The 20,110-nt window shown below is 42.3% G+C and overlaps 2 protein-coding genes across 2 annotated transcripts; both read right to left on the reverse strand.

Annotated features, from left to right (window-relative positions):
* Positions 1 to 25: 25 nt before the first annotated feature.
* Positions 26 to 5,934, reverse strand: LOC125017601 (acetylcholine receptor subunit alpha-like). Its single transcript, XM_047600966.1, has 9 exons — positions 5,694 to 5,934; positions 4,823 to 4,965; positions 4,690 to 4,734; positions 4,157 to 4,266; positions 3,547 to 3,742; positions 3,060 to 3,297; positions 1,137 to 1,360; positions 674 to 910; positions 26 to 592 (listed from the first exon to the last, which is right to left on the reverse strand). The coding sequence occupies exons 1-9, from the start codon at positions 5,734 to 5,736 to the stop codon at positions 464 to 466; spliced, it is 1,365 nt and encodes a 454-aa protein (XP_047456922.1). The 5' UTR covers positions 5,737 to 5,934; the 3' UTR covers positions 26 to 463.
* A 5,023-nt stretch (positions 5,935 to 10,957) lies between these two features.
* Positions 10,958 to 19,872, reverse strand: chn1 (chimerin 1). Its single transcript, XM_047600967.1, has 7 exons — positions 19,169 to 19,872; positions 17,822 to 17,906; positions 14,926 to 15,099; positions 13,787 to 13,864; positions 12,937 to 13,074; positions 12,594 to 12,699; positions 10,958 to 11,880 (listed from the first exon to the last, which is right to left on the reverse strand). Exons 1-7 carry the CDS (start codon positions 19,418 to 19,420, stop codon positions 11,709 to 11,711), a joined length of 1,005 nt encoding a protein of 334 aa, XP_047456923.1. The 5' UTR covers positions 19,421 to 19,872; the 3' UTR covers positions 10,958 to 11,708.
* Positions 19,873 to 20,110: the final 238 nt, after the last annotated feature.

Here is a 20,110-nt window from a genome sequence, read left to right on the forward strand (position 1 = left end):
GTTAAACAAAAAAGTTTGACACACGTGAGGATTTCTGTATGATTTGATTATTGCAAATAAAATGAGATAATTGCAACATTTAACAACATGCTAAAAGTGGTCGTTTTTACCAAAGACACATCAGCAAAGGAAATCATTATATGAACTACTTCACATAGCACAACATGTTTTTATTCCAAGACTCCAAAATGTTACATTTCTTTTGTAGTGATTAAAGTTTCAAATTGCCCACATGTACCCACTCATCCCCACAACAACAACAACAACAAAACATGTCGGAGATATACTGCACAAAACACGTATGCATATACAAAATAAGCACGTCCAGAAGATAAATGCACAGAAGTTTTTCACAGGTTCAAACTGCTGCAGGGCCTCTACAGCAGTTTCAAAAACAACACATGTCAGTCTGAGAAACAAGCTGGTCGCTGAACAAGTCAAGCTGGTAAAACAGAGCAAATCTTTAAAGCATGCTCAACTCAATGAGGCGACCTGCGAAAACACCTAGCGTGCCGATCAGACACACAGCCATGAAGACGCACAGCAGGATGTGATCCAGCACCATGGCCACAAACTTCCACTCTTCAGCAGCCTGCAAACAAAGAAAAGGGACAATATGTCACCGATCCACATAACACACATCAGGAATACTCTTTATTAAAAGACAAATTACATTGTTGGATTCCTCGTCGGATTTCATGGTTTCTGCGATGTACTTCACTCCTTCGATGGCACTGCGGACATCAGGGTTCTTGGTGATGGGGGACTGGTAGGGAACTGAAGTGGTCTGGTTGCCAGAGATGTCTGAGATGTCAAAATCTCCACCGTAGATGTTTTTAGTCTGTTTTTCTTTCCCAGGCCGTTTCATTGTGGAGAAAAACATGATGTTGGGAATGGTTTCAATAAAAACCTGCCAAATAAAACAAAAGATGAGCAAAAGATGAGTGTGAAAGGCTGTACTTTAAGTATCAGCAGAAAAACAAAGGGTCGGAAGAGACATTCATAATGCTTTCACTAGATGGCAGCACAATACAGAGGAAAATGAGGCGAATTCACCCAAGCTTACCAAGCTCCAGGAGACCCATTCATTCTCAGAATACAACTAAAAGTGTCGCCCTTTGAGTTGTTGTGCTCACCTTACGGACCCAGTCTGGCATTGTATGAGTGCTTGGGGATCTGTGGTGGGTGTTGATGACAATGACAGTGATGATGATGGATGCAATGACAAACACCATGGTGAAGAGCATGTACTTCCCAATGAGAGGTACAGCGCTGGAAGTGGAAGGGATCAGCTCCACGATGACCAGCAGGAACACAGTCAGAGACAGCAAGACGGAGATACTCAGAGTCATCTTCTCACCTGGAGGGCAAAAGCAAAACATGTGACCGCTCCATTTTTCTATGTAGTTTGTCCAAAAGTCACCAGGAGGTGTAAGTATACATTTGCACTGGTGAAGGCAAGATAAGTGTTAAAGACACACAATAGGGTTAGGTACAAAAGATACAATTCTAATGTTTGAATTTCTTGTTGTCTATTCTTGATACATTTAATAGGCTACAAATAATTCAATTAACTGTTTTAAAACTCATTTACTCATAAGTTGGTACTGCTTCCTTTTGAGAGAGCATGAAGCTTCACAAACAGCTTACACAAACATACATATATAAATACTACAAACATTGCACATATATATGCAACCTGTATTATAGCACATGTACAGTATGTATATAAAGATTTACATTTTTTAACATCCCTGCTATATTTTGCCCAATTCCCTGCTATCCTCTTTATGTTGTGGGCATGTTATTTAAACTTAGACTGAAGTTGGAAGCAATTTAAGAGGTTCAAGCTGTAATACAAGACAGAAAAAAAGTAAATATTTCCACCTACAACACAATATTCTTTACCATTCTGACATTCGAAAGACATTTAACTGCATCTTGGCTCATGTACATGCAATCTCATTTCACTGCCACAAGGGGGGGACGTTTCCATAGGTCTGTTCTCTGTGAGTCTTGTCAGCCAATCAGCTATTGACATAAAATCAGTTTTTATTTATACATCACGATAATTGCACTATCTATCTTTACAAGACGTTAAATATCTAGCGGGAACTTGGTACAAAAGAAGCACAAAACAAACAATAGAACAAGTAAACCAATTCTGACACAATTTCACACCAGTAAAATTCAAGACATGTTTTTATGTTGTTGCTCAGCGAGAGCTGTTATCCCTGAGAGGACGTCTTTTGGCACCGGCTTCTCATCCACACTATCCTGTCAGCAGCCATATCAGAAACAGGGATCAAGTGATGTATTATACATTAAAGCAAAGGCCTGCTTTCAGACATGACAGCACAGAGGGACTCTGGGTAATGAGGCAGACCTACACAGTGGGAACTCAGCCAGATGTGCATATAAGCTGGGAAGTTTCGGTTGCAGCTGATGCTGGGACACTTTGCACTGGCAGGCAACATTTAAGGATTTTCCCAACGTGGTGTAAATGAATACTGTAATGCAATGCAAGGATAAGAAATAAAAATAAGGATCTAAATTTGGCTTTGGAGACACAGTTTGTTCTTTGACTTTGTTTATATTTCAAGCTTGACGACATGTCAAATCTTGGGTGTCCAAGTGGCAATTTTATATTGTGTGATGGACTAATTCCAGTCGCTTATCCTTGAGTCTTGGTAATTAATTCATTTATGGCTACATCTTCCTACATGTTATCTTTTTGCTAAGCTAGGCTAATTGGCTGCTGAGTGTAAATTCATATTTAGGAGAGAGACATAAGTTTGGCATCAGAATTCTCATCTACCTTTTTGGAAAGAATTTCTGAAAAGGCTGAACTTGCATTGCATCTACCGATTTACTGGGAAAACATGTTAGAATAAAAGCACAACTTTTAAAATGCATATGCTGCTACTATTACTAGTCAACTAACATCTGAGAGAAGCTTCCAGACACACTGAGTTACTGTATGTACATGCATAATGTGAGAGGTATTTACAAATGTCCCTAAATCCTAAAATTATATATTCTGGTCATATTTTACATACCGGAGTCTGTAGGGAGATAGAAGACAAGTCCAGTCAAGAAGGAGAAGAGCATGCATGGGATGATGACGTTGACGATGAAGTAGAGAGGGAGCCGCAGCATGAGGAAGTGGTAGGTGATGTCCAGGTAGGGGGTTTCTGGGCAGCAGGCGTAGTACACCCAGTGCTTCCATCCACGGAAATCCTTCATCACCCACTCTCCACTTTCCATAAAATGACTCAAATCTGGACGGTCACTGTCCTGAGAGGAGACACGACAGATTCCTATGTTGAAGTTATTTATAAGAGGTTGCTTCTAAATAACGTTTGCATTCAAGAGCACGAAGCTAAATTGTTCATACTGTTCAGTACGTTCAGACGTTGAACACGTCTTTACAGGCAGGAGATGCACAAAAGTAGCTAAAGTAGGTGTGAGCACATACATTAAGAGCGTGGGATTATTACTAATTCTCAGAAAGAAAGTGAATTTTCATGGATTGGGTTTTATTACAGGATTGACAACGACCAATCTTCCATCGTAGGTCCAAGTGCCCAACTTCATACTGCAGTTCTGGAGGTCAAAGGGGAAGTGCAGCACAATGATTTCACAGTAGCTCTTGAAGATGGCCGGCGGGTTCCACGTGATCAGCCCGGTGTGCTCCAGCAGCACTTTGGTCTCGTGAACGATGGCAAAGTCACCGTCGGCGCTGCAGGCACAGACAAACACAGACGCACCATCAGCGCGGGGGGATAATAAGTTAAATGTTAACGTGGGGGGACATCAGCGCCCGAGGATGAGCGGGGTTGGCACAAGTCGTTGTGCCTGCAGAGCCGGTTGTCAGGGAAAAAAAACAGCAGTGTGTCAGCCGTGGCATATGGTGTGAGGAGAGAGGGGGCCCCTGCAATACAGAGGCCAGATTTAGCCTGATGAAATCTGAGCTTTCACATACTACAGACTGCTGTACGAGACTGTGTGTGAGTAAGAATGTCACTGACAGGTAGGCTGATTGTTTGGAGCAGAAGAGGTGTTCAAGTCACATTCACCTTACGGTTATAAAAAAAAAAAAAAAAAGAGGTTTTAGAAAGACATGACATAGATCAAATACAGGTTGATAGCTTACTTGTTGTAGAGAACCAGATCAGGACGCCAAATGTCGGTGGAGGGGACTCTGATCTTTTTGATGCCACCGTAATCCTCCGGGTTCCAGTGCAAGTTCACGTCTTTCCATTGCTGCAAATACAGACAAGGACAATGGAAAGTACTTCAAGAATGCCAAGTACTATTAATGATTCATTGCATCGGATCCTGCAAAATACGTGATAGAGGCTAGCATTAAAATGTTATGAAGAGGTCCTTTGCAAAATACTCCTAATCTCCTGTAATTAATTTCTGTTATTTTTAAGTGTAAAGATTTATCCCTGTGAATAAAGTATTTAGAGACACACAAAACTGATTTGAACTGTTGGAAAAGCCAAATAAATAAATAAAAATCAGTGCAGCCACTGACCAACATCTGACTTTACTGAGAAGATGTGTCTGTTTACTCCAACATACATTATTTCTTTAAAGTAGTATGTAGTGTATTTATTGAGGTGTCCTGCAATGTGGTTTGCTCAGCGTCTTTCTTTCACAACAAGAACGTATGAATCAAACCTGCTTCAGTCGCACGTTGCTGCTGACAATCTGGTTGACCTCATCCTGGGAATTCAGACAAATTTAGACAGTTGACGATAGTGAAACTTTATACGAATGAGCCGGCGGGCTGTGACGTGACGTGAGACCTCACCACACTGATGAGCTGAATGAGCTGGAGACCCACAGTGACAACCACCGGGTCCTTGAAGTGGTTGACAGGACGGACAACCTTGTTGTAGCCGGTGAAAAGGGTTTTAACCAAGCGCGTTTCATCAGTCGAGGCCCAGGACACACCTGAGACACATAAAAACGGGGCACAGGCTCACTGTTGTGTTGCTCGTCATGTGTGAGCTGTGCCAGAGTAGAGTACTTCTTGAGAACATCTGATATGTTATGTGAGCTCCGTAAATATGACTTGAAAATAGAACCGTCGTACGAGGTGCAACATATTTTGTAAATGTAAGCGTACAACGCACAGAAGCTGACCCACTTTTGCGCTGCAGTGCGTGCACACTGAAAATATTAAACTCATGCAAGCACATAAACCCGTAGATCCGTTTGTGTTAATACATGTCACACGTTTGCTCATTTTCAGGGAGTTGGATTTAAATTCGGAAACACTACACTCAAACATGCAACCCCTGTGAGGGTCGTTAATAGAGATATTCTCGTGCTGTTTCCACAACATATCTGTCACAGACCGAAGCAGGATCCCCTTTCCTTTTTCCGGATCACCTTGAAACGAAGGTCATTTTACAGCAATGTGACGTTCGCATGCACAAAAAAGATTGCAGAGACGCTCAGCAAAGCAAATTAAATAACTGCCCATTTATAATATCGCAGGTGACTTCATGTGGGGACAAAGAGAAGGAAGGTTGAAAACTAGCTATGCCATGCATGCTCTTCCTAAAAAGAAGTTCTCTTTAAGGCAGGTTAACATATAAAGGATATATTAACCTGACAATAGCAAAAAGGTATACAGTGTATTTAATGCATTCCTTTAGTTTGAGGTTACTTCTTACCTGCTAGAATGACCAAATGAAAAGCGAGAAACACAGGATTCATACTGGCCAATAAAGTCAGGCATCCAAAACCAAGATCCAAGCTTCAACACGTTGTCCGTTGACCACTTGAGAATTGAAACGGTTTGACCCACCTAAAACATTCTTTCAATGCTGGCAAATGACTTACTGTACAACCTCCGAGCTCCGCACTACTGGCAGCCCCGTTGTTATTGTATCGACGGCGGATGTGAACGACTGGCTGCCAATGCTTGTCATCTGAGAGGGCCGCATTCTTTGCCATCTGTTATAAGATCAACATGCCAGGGTAATCCACCACTGAAATATCCCATCGTGAACTTGGCCACACACAAGCAAAGCGAAACGGAGCTCAGGTTTGCTGCTGCAGAAGAGTTTCTATCTATTGCTGAAACCATCTTCACACACTGACTCATGTGATCATTAAATAATCATTTGTTTGCGTGAGTTTGTTCCATTGAATAAAAAAAATCTTCATGTGTGATGTGTGTTTTTAAATGGTTGGCAAAACCTTTGATTTTTAACTACAATTTATTTATTTTCTAATTTTTTTTTTTTAAACTTGGGAACCATATTTAAAGCAGCCTGAATGTGGGCTGCATTAAATGTTATGGGGCTTTACTTTGTATCATATATATAATCAACACACTGAATGTCCATTTTCTAAGGTTTTGTGACTCAGATAATGGAAAATGGAAATTTGAGGATCTACCGTTCCGCAGCGACATCTTTAGAAGCGTGTAACGTGATTAAAAGCTCCAGATGAAACACTGAATGAAACATGTTATGAGATTCTTTTGCCTAAAGCCTTGTCAGTGTGTGCAGAAAATTGTCGCTGGCTTGTACTCAGGGTTGAAAATTCAGGACTGTCTATAAAAAATACGAGTGTATAAATAAATAAAGTGTTTATTTAAGTATGTGCTATGCCAATGACCCGTTGACCTACTGGAATGTCCACAGTTTACCGTGGGTCATTACTTGACAGGCGAAGTTACTGGAAACCTTTTTTTAAACTAGAGCAGATGCATATGCATTAATACATGATGTGTACTATGAATCCTGCTATTAATTATCTAAAAGGCTCTACTGAATGGGGACAGATTGATTTATTCTTAATTTTTAGATAGATGGGTGTCTGGAAAGTGTAACAGTGTTTTGTTTTTTTTTTCATTTTGTGAGATCCTGTGCTTAATAGGAGTTTTGAGTTTGAGTTTTGATTCACAGTTTAGTTTATGTTTTAAATAACAAACTGATTGTGAAATTCACTCAGAATCTGTCATTTTTGTTTCGTAAGAAAAAACTGCCTTTATGTGACAGTAAATATTAATGTTATATCCACTGTTTTTTTTGTTTTTTTTTATTAAGATATGCAATAAATACAAAGCTTCCCAACTGCTACTAAAGACATTCCCCTCTCAACACAACACAAAAATGAAAACCTGAGGAAGCAGTAAACAACAAAACACAGAAAAAAGAAACGAATGACACGTGTAAGCTCTCAATCCTTTGTGTATGATCTGTATGTACATTTATCACAGTTCCAAGCTTATATAAGGATGTTTTAAGTGTTTGTTAATGTACAACAACTGTTCTTCCATTAGGACTTATTTTATAATATCACAACTGTGTTTTCTATATTGTCATTGAAGGTCTGACAGCCTTTCCGTCCTGCCACCATGTATAAATCCGCTAATCTGCTTATTTTAATTGAATTTTATTTTATAGTATCTTTCTTGTGGTGTTTACTTTTATGTGCAATGAAGCTAAGTCATTTCCCTCATGGATCATTAAAGTCTAAATCTAAGTCAAAGCATTAATTCCTGGTAATATATTAATATACTGCACATATTGTCAGTCTTTGCTGTTCAAACATGCAGTGATGTGTCATATTATTGGCCCTAAACTCTGTTTACCTAAACGTGAGTAATAAAACGGTCTTAGATCATTTCCTTCCTCGTGCTTCCAGGAGTCCAGGTGCTCGGCCATGTTTCTCCTCTTTACTCTGCACCACCTCACCCTGTCAGGCCCGTGCTGGGTCAAGCAACTCAATTTCCTCACATCCCCAGTCTGTTCAATCAGCCAGCCACTCAACCACGAGCCTCATTCATCTCACTTAGGGGCAAATGACCATTTTGGCAATATCTGAATTAAGAGAGATTTGTCTCAACCCTCCCCCTCTCTCCACCTCTCTCCTTCCCTTTTCTCCAACCACACAGGTCACCTGAATTTACACCACGTTAGCACCGCGCTTTGCATTTCTCCGCCTCCGCCTGCGTAACACGGGACGGGCCTCCATTGTGTCTGCTCGGTGGACCACAACGCGGCCGGACACTTTCTGGCCCTCTGTCCGGCGTGCACTGTCGAAGCCTCACACTGCGATCCCGCTCTCTAGAGGACTGTGTGTTTACATCTGCGCCGCAGATGATTAAATGTTCATTGAATCTGAATGGAAGCGCCAGTGTAATATCTGCGGGGGGTGGATGGTAACTGGACAACACACTGGATGTTTATGGCTTGATGGAGATTAAGAGGATTAGGGGTTTTTATAGAAGAGGTTATGATGGGCTTTGAGCAATATAGTTTACATAATGTTCCAACTTCAGTATAGAGACATTTCACATTTGACCGCATTATTGCATAACTGAAAGTCCGGCGTGTTAGTTATTATATATCTTGTGGATGCTATAAAAAATCAAAATACAATTTCTTTTTTGTTTGCTACAACATTACATGATATAAAAAAAAAACAATGCTAAGCAGTAACTAGCAATCAAACAGAACAAACCTCCACATGGATGATTTGGAAATGTATTCACATCAGCCTTGTGCAGGGAGGGAAGCGTAACATCCATTTAAGAGTGAAAAGAAAGGTCAGTTATCTCATGGATCACAGCCTTTCAAATTTAGCCTCATCGCAGTGACTAATGCACACCCAGCGCACAATGCATTTGGCCGACACTATTCAGGCAGGGTGTCATCACAGCATCTGACTGAGAGACAGGAGGCTCGATAGCTTTATTGGTGTTGGTTTACCTCCTTTCACAGTCAACAGAGGAAGGTATGATATATTTAAAATGGCTGATAATGGCGGGGGGGAGGCTAAACGGTTGGGTGGAAAATCCAATTTTGCCACACAATCACCAGAGACGGGTCTGAGTTTGGCCTACATTAACTCACTGCGATGTGGACACAACAGCCAAGTGATTAAATGTCAAGCAGTGATTGCTTTGCGCTGAAATCCGCAAAAGCAGAGCGTCGGCCTGAACGCGGGGAAAAGGTTTGAAAATGAATCCAGACGCAAACTGTAAAAATAATAGTTCAACACAGGAGCTCAAATGTCCAAGCAAAGTGAAAACACGATTTAAAATGCGAAATGTGCGACTTAAACACAATCCAAACAACTTTAATTTGTTCCCCGAGCCTCAACAGTGTGCGACAGCGGTCGTGTAATGAGCTACCGATGGTGTATGTGTGCGACCGGTTCTCTGGAATTGCTCGGAAAGACATAACCTGTGGCCAATTAAAAATGAAATTCATAAATTTTACATGACATTGTTTGCACATGCAACCAGTAATTAACAAGCTCCCGAGAGCTCAGCGATGATGATGCCTTAGGTAATGTCGGTTTGGTTTTAATCACACAGCGAATCTGTGTGAGCGATGTGTTGTTAGAGGGGACACGGTCACGTGACAACTTGTCATTCTGAATATGCAGAATGAAGGACAGCAAGCGTCATCGTCAAGCCTCAAATGACGACTGAATTGCAGCCATCCTTTCCAGCAGACACATTTCCAGTCATCTTTAAATCTGCCGTTATGATGCAGTTTTACTCTTAACGAATCAGTCCACTTGATTTTTACTAAGGACACACGTCTCCATCACAAACCATGACGTTCTTTTTAAATTCCAATGCAATGTTTGGACAAAGCAGTGAGTGACGGGCACTATTTTCAGCAGGGGATTGATTTATATTTGGTGCTCTAGTAAGTATTTACAGCAGCGGTACCGTGCGTAAGCGGCTGCCCCAAAATAAACTGCATTGCTCGTGTTCATTGTAACTATGAATCATGCCTCCTAGTCCAACATATTCAGGTTTTATTAGGCTTAGAAACACATAACAATGGAGGTCAATGGCAGAAATAAACAACATCTAGCTTTTGTTACACAGACAATACTTGCCACTAAGATTCAGACTGGTTGGTTCCTTTGTTGACAATATGAAAAATACGGAGCGTCACAAGCATGGAAACACATGACTGGAAGGTTTGGCCGCATGAAGAAGGTTCTTGTGATTTCAGAGGCAGTATTATGTCAGCGTCACCTCTGGGCAGAGTCTGCTTTCACGGCTATTGACATCCAAAACCAGAACACAGCCATGTAAAATAGTTCTGTTGTGAAGGGAAAAACAATAGCTTTTACCAGCATGACACAGACAGTTCTCACTCTGTGTTTCCCCTCTGCTTCTCAGAGCTCTGTTGCAGCTTTAATCTCATTGATTTGGTGTGGCAGCTCACAACTTGTTTTCACTGAAAAACCTGCAGTAAGAGATGTCTGTGTATTGTGCAGCAGGGATAAAAAGTAGCACGCTCACCAGCCGGCTCTGTCTGCTCTTTCATGTAGTGGCGCTCCGTGCCTCAAGGGGAAACACTGCTCTCAGTCTTTTATGAGAGGAATCAGTAGCTCTCTGTATCAGCGGTCATGTGGTCATTTGCGGTGTTACCTTGACTGAGTCTGAGCAGCTTGTTTGAATTAGCGAATGCTTGTCCTACCATTAGTAAGTAGCTGGCTTATTTATAAGTGATGATTGTAAAGTTAGACTGCACTAAGTGAGGAGCTACTAAGAAATGGTCATACAATATTGCAAAAGGAGATTAGGCAAACATTTTCTAAGTTTTCTCAAAGAGATTTGTGAGGGACTGTGAATTTCTTTGCTCATTTGAGGAGGGGTAGACAGCCCAACCCCAGCTGTGTAAAAAAAAAATAAAATCCCAAACTAAAGATGCATTTATTAATTCCCCAACAAGATGGTTCTAAAAGCCAGAGATAAGACTTAATGTTGGACTCACAATCCCATATTTGGTCACACATATGTGTCCCCAAATGAACGCTAAATTTATTCCATAACTTTATATACTTTATATACTGTAACTAAGCAACTGTTTGACACCAGGTTCACGAATCGTCTTGAAAGCTGCGTTCACAGCTTGCTCCTGCCGCCCCCAAGAGGCCAGAAAATCAGCAAATGCAACTTTAACCACAAATTTTATTATGGCAATTAAGATGGCTCATTAAGCACTTAATTTCTCAGAGTACGGTTTAATAAATTAAAGTGATCATGCACGAGTTGTGTAAAAAAAAACAAAAAACAAAAACAAACATTACAGTAAAAAAAAAAAAAAAATTTAATTCACAAATAACGCTGTTTATAGCTCAATAAAAACTGTTAAGGGCAGACAAATGTGCCAGCATGTACACACCAAGAGGAGAAAGGCTCATTCAACAAAGAACTGCAGGTGACATAAAAACATTTCAGGAGTTAAAAAAATACAGCATCATAAAAATTACCCCAGAAAAATTAGTAGCTTATTTTTTTTTTTTTTACATCCAGCTATACAAAATCTTAAAGAGACGACTGCACAACAGGCAGCGGGGGAATGTGGGTAACGACTACTACAGAAGAGACAAAAGCAAAAGCACAGCACTACACGGCTTAACACATGCTGGGTTACGACTACAAAGCAACAAAGACCTTGCACCATGCATGCTGGCCTGTCTGCTTCGGAAAATCCCCCGACAAAAATGGGGAGACGTAAAGTACGCACAAGTGTAAGGTTCATCATCCGCACCCGGAACAGGGGAGGACGGATGTTAGGTCAGCACTAGTCCATACACAAGGCATTTAAAAAAAAAAAAATGTATCAATCATTGTAATACAAAACGTCATTCAAGTCTGAGAATGATTAGAGAGCTGTTCTAGAAAAAGTCCTGATCTGAGTTTAGAAGAGCACCTCTTCATTTTTAATGAGCACTTCCACCACCTGCCTCTGGTAGCGGATGTCATTCAGTGCCGTTATGGCGTCCAGGTTGGGGGCGCGCATGAGTGTGGGCCCGAACACTATGGCGAGGTTCTCTGCGTTCATCAGGTTGAACTTCTCGTTGTGTGTCACCCTGCAATGTGGATTAAAGTTAGAAAAACATATAGGACACATGGTACGGAAGCACTTTAATGACAAATACACTGACTTGCCAGTTCATTAGGTACACTAGTGAAAACTAATGCATTCAGTCCTGCACTTAATGTGCTGCTCAACGACATTGAATTAAATGCACTAAAACAAAATAAAACACAGCTGAACCAACAGCTCTCTCAATTACTTTAAACAAATGCTTGATACTAAGATAAGATAAGATAAGATAAGATAAGATAAGATAAGATAAGATAAGATAAGATAAGATAAGATAAGATAAGATAAGATAAGATAAGATAGTACTTTATTGATCCCCATTGGGGAAATTCAAATGTTACAGCAGCAACAGTGACCAGAAAGAAATTAAAGAAATTCAATAGGACAACAACATTAAACAGGCAACACACAACAACCTCCAAGAAGCTAATATTAGAATACACACATTTTCACTAGTATACCTAATGAACTGTAAGGGACTGTGACCAATAATATGACAGTAGAATAATGTCCTATTTCTCAAATGTCCCACTTTATTTAATCCTCACTTTACTGTATATGACGTTATAATTGAAAAAAATAGTTCTGCCCTGTAAAAATGGCATAAATGCATGCTTTGTTTGACCCCCTTTTTAATAATTCTCCCAGAGCCTCTCCCTGAGCTCTTACAGAACTGGCCAGGACTGGATCACGTACCTTTTTAAGTGGGCCATGAGGTACTTGAGAGTTTCATTGTGCGATGGCGGCAGCAGAGCAAGAGCCTCGCGGAAAGCTTCCAACTTTTTCTCTGGGTCTGTGAGCTCTGGGAAAAACAAAAACAAAACAAAAGGACCATGATATTAGGGTGGGTAAGTTACAGCCTATGAACTCAGAGGACACAGTTGGAAATCAATGTACTTCTGCTGGAAGCTTAAAAGGCATTTATGCTTTTCACCCTCTTTAGGCTCTTTAGGATGGATACAAATGCAAATGCTGAAAAACAGGCAATGTTTGTTGTAATAAACCACGTGTAGAAAACCAGTGTCTGCTCGTGACGTACTTGCAGCCTCGATGAACCTGGGGTAAGCGTCGTAGGAGATGACGGGGACAGGTAAATCCCTGAGGTACAGTTTCAGCGCACCCGTGATGATATTGATGTCTTCATAGGCGTTCACTGAGATGTCTGTCTTCTCGCCATCTGTGAAGATGACACATCAAGTCAGGGAGAGGAGAAGACAATGGGCTCACGTCAGCCCTTTAGCGCCTCAGCGCAAATCGAGGAATAAAGAGGAGATTGGGTCACGGCGGCGGAAAAAAAAAAAACAGAATTCTGCTCTCGCTTTATATTTTGGCAAAGTAGCTGCTATCATCCATCTGGCCTGTTTTATTCTGACTTTCCCTCGGTTATGTATGCGTTTCAGAGCAGGCCATGGCCTACTTGTGCTGGCAGACTGAACATCAAAGTGCTGTGAGCTGGAATGACACTCTGTCATGGATGATCTCCCACATGCGGATCTGGCTAAGACTTTTGCCCACTGCTGCAGGGTTTTTCTTATGGTTGATATTCACACTGCACTGGGCCAGGACAGATTCATTCTCACTAAGTCTACTGCTGAATCCCAACTCAGAGAGGAGGAGTTTTTTTCTTTTTTTTTTCACAGCTATGTTTAAGACAGTACATCCATGGTTTATAACCCCTAAGGTCCCCCTCCTGTCTGTCCACACAGTGAAACCCTGCAAAGAGTGACATGTCAGGATTGGAGCTGCTTTCCCAGATGGACATTAATCCTTCTCGAATGTGTCACTTCCTCATTTAATCTGAAGTGTTCTGCGCGCCCCGTGTAAACATATGCGAACACACTTTGTCATGTTGCGAGTTGACAGTGATCTATAAAACGCGGGACGCTAACCTTTGTCAAATCCCATCTTTACTTCTTCCACTGAATCACTGAATCCAGATATTCTGTAGAGGCCTTCTGACTTCAGCCCTTGAGGAAAAAAAAAACATGAAACAAACAACCTGTCAGACAATGCGAGGGCCGTCAGGAGTAATGCAGAAAAATTCACCTGCATGCATCGCCCTGGGTAATTTAGGAAATGCCATTAAACAGCCTTAAATATGCATAAGAAATTAAGGACAAAATGTCCACAGTGTCACACGCTGCAACAACATGGGCAGATGCAGATAGTTTTCCGCATCACTGGGCAAAATAATACAGACATAAATCAAACTTAGCTGCAGACGTACAGTATATTAGAGGGCAGACAATGAGGGAGCAACGAGTTTCCTGCACAGTTGAGTGATTTAACTGAAATGCAATCAGCTAAGGCAGCAGGAAACAGAGTAATGTATTCCTCATTACACATTTACAATTACCAGCAATCTCATCACTCTTCTCAGTCGCCCCCTCCAATCAAATGCAAAAAAAAAAAAAAAAAACAGTCTGTAATTGAATCCTTTAACTCTTGAGTCTAAGTAGTATATATTGCACATTGTTTACTATAAAATTAAAGAGAAGCTGTTTTACAGCATAAACACAGTAAACAGAATCCTTAGACCTAATTAGAAAGGTAATTTAAATGTGTCATTCTGAGTAATTTTAAGAGTTGCATTTAAAATTATGGCATTTTTTTAAGAAATACATTTAAAAGAAATTCACAGTAATTAGTAAATTTAGGATGAAATACGATAAAATCTTTCTTTCTATTTATTCCACAACTGGGGAAATATGCAAGGTCGCAGCAGCACGCATACTTAAATATGAAAAAAAAAATCAAACACAATCAGAGACTGCAATATAATTCAAAGACCTTAATCCAAATTATGATGGCAGTTCTTTTCATCCATAATTCTTTCTCTTCAATCTGCAGCAATTCTCCAGCTGAATGGGATTAATGCCAGCCAATCAGAGTCAAGCATAACGGCTTAAACTTGAATTGAATAGATAGCTAAAAAAAAAAAATCAAAAATAAAGTATTTATCTCCTTATCCCAAACTATACTTTTGGAATTAAAACCAGCGCGCGTGCAGGTTTCGTGCTCAACTGACCTCTGGACTCGATCTCCCGTATGCACATGTCCACCACCATGGGTCTGGCCGTGTTGTAAGCGTTCACCAGGGTCGTCAGGTCGCAGCTATAAACTTTACGGATGTGTCTGAGATCTGGCTTGCAGTCGTTGGGCACCAGAGCCGAGCACTGCTTGTGGACGTTCATCCCACAGTCTACAGAGAAAGGAAGAAGCAAACATGGGTTTCAGGACATTTATAAACTGAAATAATCATGTTCTTTTGAACTGAGACCTGCTGATACATTCAATGCTAAGTTCACTTTAATTTGATTAGATTTGAGTGCTTGGACTGTAGAAAAGTGTTAATCCTCTTGATCAATATCTGCCCCCAAAATGTCACTAGGCCGCTGGAGAGCTTCTGTTTTCCTGCAGCTTTGGAGTCACCTTGAATGTCGGATGAAGCCAAAGTCACCTCTAGAAGGCCTCTTATTTATTCAAAACTATAATGAACCAGGAGACATTGATCTACCACAGGAACGCTTGCTTTGATTATGCTAACACATCTTATTTAAATAACAGTCAGGAGGATATGATCATGTGAGGAACTCGAACACAATCATATTTCTTTTCTCCACAACAAGAAGATTACTGCCCCCTCACTGGATGTCTGAAAAGCGTTTCAGCCGTGATGTTTATGAAAGTAGCCCTCGTTGTGTTTCGCCTTCAGTCGCAGTAGTTGTTGACCCGAGGCACATGCTCCAGGGCAGCATTCACCTTGCTGGGAACCGAGTCGCCCACGGAGAGCAGACGCAGGAACAGAGAGAGACCGCAGCTCTGCTTTGTGACGGAGACGCATGTGGGGAATTGGAGGAAGAGTGGAAAAGCTGCGACCCGGAGGAGGGACAGCCAGCGCCGCTGCACGCTCTGTTCTTTTCCAAATCCAGGCTCACACACAATGGCTGAGGAAGCAGCAATGGAGGCGCTGCGGGCTACAGCAGACCTATTTTCTCAGACTAAAATGGGGCAGATCTTCAAGCTCTCAGATCTTCAGAGCCACATATGAACTCTGATTTTTCTGTTATTTTTTTATTTTTTTTGACAAATGCCAAGTGGTTGTTTTTGATTCTAAAAAGGAAAAAAAAATAGATTGTGATCCTTCAAACAAATTTCGACTTTTGAATTTTAAAGCTTTTAAAGCAGCATAAAGCTGCGTCTGAAGGCTGAGAATCAATGTTTCCAGGGGACGTCAGGCAACATTTTGATTAATATGGGTCCCTGGAGAAATTCACACCGCCTGAATTTATATGCATTGATGCAGAAATGTAATTACCTTAAGAGATGATTCTCTTAAGGACACGAGACAGGCGGTATAATAGTGGCGGGCCTGTCATCAGACACAAGCCTGGTGAGTTCCTGTTGTCAGGGGGGGAGCACACCAATGGCCCCGGGTCCCAGGTGGGGAGGGTGAGGGTGAGACGGAGCCCAAGGGACACCAGGAGACAGGGGATGCTGCTTCACCGCACCACCAGCTCCGTCTCCGTCGCTATGATGTGGAGGCTGCAGCTCAGCTTTGAGAGGTCGAACGTTTTCTAATCAACACACCATGTCTAAGCGGTCGCGTTGAGACCGTCCTTTTTCCAACAAAAGCCTCCACCACAGTTTATTTTTAGGCGGTTTGTTTTTACTGCCGAGCATTTAAGTTAAATGTGGGGTTGAGCCGTGTGACCCAGCTCTTTGGTTGAAGCCCGTTGAATTTTAATGCGTGTAGAAACGGAGCTCTTTTCCCCACGCTCCCAGCCCCGCTCCTCATTAAAGAGACATGCCAGCTTTGTTTTCCTTCATGGGCATGATGGGATGAGGCTAGGAGGGGGGGGGGGCATACTCTGATGAGGAAATGTGGCACAACAAGCACAAGCAGAGAGCTGGCTTTCTGGAGCACGGCCAAAAACAGTTCACACATACAAAAAGAAAAGGGGGTGGGAGAACACTTCTTTTTCTTTTTTTGGTATGCAAATTTGAGCATCATGTGAGACTTTGCTGCCCCAGATTCTGGTAGCTGTGGCAGAGACTGAAGGAATGGCAATCCGCTGTATGTGGCTAACAAAGATTGGCTCCAAACGTATGCACCTTTATCTCAATTGTTGTCAGCTTTCAACATCCCGGGCATTAATAATTAATATCCGAGCTCCAGCAGATTTGTGTGACACGGTTTGTTTCATCAATAAAACATTAAAGATGCACATCGCACTATATCATAGTGCTTTTCTTGGATGAGAGAGGAATGCGTGGAAGAACTACTGTGTGATGGAGCATCTGAGAAGCAAGTAAGCAAATATGTGAGCTTTTTTCCCCCCTTAAGATAACAGTTACACCTGTCACACACAGTCGAAACTATTCACAAAGACAAGAAATTTATATATTTTGTTTGATCTTAAATATACTCACTACTAATGCTGCATGATACTGTTTTGACCCACTGTGTGCTTTCAAGCCTGTAATGTTTATTCAGCTCATCAAAGTGGAAACAAAGAAAGCTTTTGTCATTTCGAGTATCATGACTGGAAATGAAAAAGAACCCAGTTCTAAACTAGTATCATGTTTCAAGACTTTAAGCTTTAAAAAAAACATCACAGCAGGCTGCCCCGTCTCCCTGTTTCATTCGCAGTAAAGAAAAAAAGTGGGTCAAAAATAAGGTTTCGACGTCACGTCACATATCCGTTACGTCACAGCTATAGAGCCCTCGATACATTCTGTTACACAACCCGTAATCCCCAAACCACTGTTGAGATTTTAGATTAAAACCCAATAATCCAGCTCCAGATGCACCAAACGCCCAGTAACCCACATGAGGTAATGCCCACCTTGCACACCCATCGACGTGGCGAGAGAATGCCGCGTAAAGTGGTCAAGCAGTTTATATAATGTGAATGTCATACCTGCGCATTTGACCCCCTGAGCCATCAGTCCCCACATGAAGCTGGCGCAGTGTTCGCACCAGTGAGGCCCCCTGAAGGTATGGACCTGCAACAGAGAGGAGGACAGTGACAGATATTAACAACGAAGCCTAATGACAAGCTAGGAGAGAGGGCGGCGTGTAGCTGCAGCTATTTACTCCGTGGACACCTTGGCCTTTTCTTTAAACTGCCAACAGACCCGTAGGTGCTGCCATCTACAATGACACAGTGGGGGCGGATGATTCGTTTGTGGAGGAGGACTGCGGTTTATACAGACACTCAAACTGACAATACAGAGGTGGGTGCAGCCTTGACTCCGGGTAGCAGGGGGCTTTGCCATTATGACACAGTGGGCTGTCACCCGAGAGACGGTGGCAGGGATATTTTTCTGTGGAAACAGCGGGAAGCCACTTTGCTGGTGTAGAGAAGGCAGCACCCACGCACCAGCAGGTAACAACAGCACAGCCAATCAGAGAGGCCTCTGGGAACACCAGCGAACCACCCAGTATTCTTGCACCAAGTCAACAACAGCTACAGAGGGGGAAGCTATGCAGGATTGGTTTTCTACTTTGTGGCACAACTTTGATAATTCCTGCTTCACGAGATGTCAAATTATGTTTGTCTGAGCCGATATCAGTGGTTTTCCCCAATCACCCCCAGTGATGTCACCTTTATACACATTTTTTTTATGTTTACGACATCATACATATTGATCTGATTCATTTAATGATTCAAACTGTGAGAGTGCTCGGTTTAAGTTTGAAATTCTACCTATATAGTAGCTCAATTCTGCTACACCGTAATGTATAATTTGTGCACGTTTTCTTGTTTTTACGTAGAACAGTAACTCCTCCTTGGACGCAGACCCTTAAAAATGCACCATTCAGCAAAAACAAGAGAACAAAGCAGCAAAAGCAGACCAGTGAGCATCAGCACTTTCAAAGCCTTGACTGTAATGTTTCTGTCACTGCACTCCATCCCATTAAGCAGCCAAACTAGGGGAGTGAGCCCGAGCCAAACAGGGATACACTCCACCACTGTTTCCCTTCTCCATCAGCCTAATCTCTCCATCTGGTGCTCTAACTAACAGCAGTGGTCCACAGACCACCCAACAGATTTTCTTTTGATAAAGGCCCACTGGACAGACCATAACAGCTCTGTTTTTCATCCCCTCTCTCCCATTCAGTTACACACACACACACACCCGCCCCCCTCTTCCATCTCCCAGAAGAGAAGCAGAGGAAGCAGCCCTCTGGCCACACATGATGAAATTAAACTAATCTTCCAAAGACGCGCCACAGCTGAAAAGAGTTCTCATCTCGGTCTCACCTTGAAGTTGTGGACTTTCTCGGATCTCGGCGTCCGCTCACCCTCCTTCAGCGTGGCTCTGCGCACCAGTGAGGTGAGCTGTGAATAGGCGAACAGTTTAAGTGGCTGCCAGAAAGTGGCTGAAGGTTTCTGTGGCCCCATCCTCATCCCCAGAGCTGCCGCCAGAATATCCTCCTGGTTGGCCTCCCGCTTGGCCTTTTGCACCAGAGGCTTCTCGTCCTTGTGAACCTCGTAGGACTCTCTGGATGGCATTCTGGAGCTGTAGTCTCCCAAATGTGATGTAGGAAAAAATCCAGTGGGAAAGTACCCCCCCAAAAAAAACAACAAAACAAAAAAAAAAAAAACAACGATGGAGAAACTCCTTGACGTTCACAGCGAGTTAAATAATATAATTTTCATTCTTCCAATTGCACAGAGCATCTGAATTCTACACAAGTTTCTAAATCTTTTAAAATGAACTTGCTCCTAGTAAATCTTCCCACACCAGTGAGGGTGGATGAAGTGGAGCCTCTGTGGTAAGAGTGCCAGGTTTTATACAAAAGAGGTGCAGAGCTGGGTGCTCATGTGGTTCTCTGGGAACGTGTATGCAGATGAGCCCGAGCGGCAGCGCTAATCCTCTCCTCCCTGTGCAGAGCTGATATTCTCCCTGGAACAGGCACAGCACACTGTTGTATATGGATGCTGTCAGGGCGGACAGAGAGAGGGGGAGGAGTACGGGGGTTGGACCCTGTAGTAGTCACAGCAGATTAAATGGACCCCAGCAGCCAATCACAGCACGGGCACACCAGCTTTTATAGTAGCCTCCACCCCGCCCCCACCACCACCACCACCAGCCATCAGATATCCAAGCCGGGGAGGCGAGGTAGGATGAAATGAGAGTGGGATGATAATAAGCAATGAATGAGTCATGCATCAAGAGTGGGCTACAGCCTGGAGAACTTG

This window comes from Mugil cephalus, chromosome 12 (genome assembly GCF_022458985.1).
Source record: "Mugil cephalus isolate CIBA_MC_2020 chromosome 12, CIBA_Mcephalus_1.1, whole genome shotgun sequence".
Taxonomy (NCBI): Eukaryota; Metazoa; Chordata; class Actinopteri; order Mugiliformes; family Mugilidae; genus Mugil; species Mugil cephalus.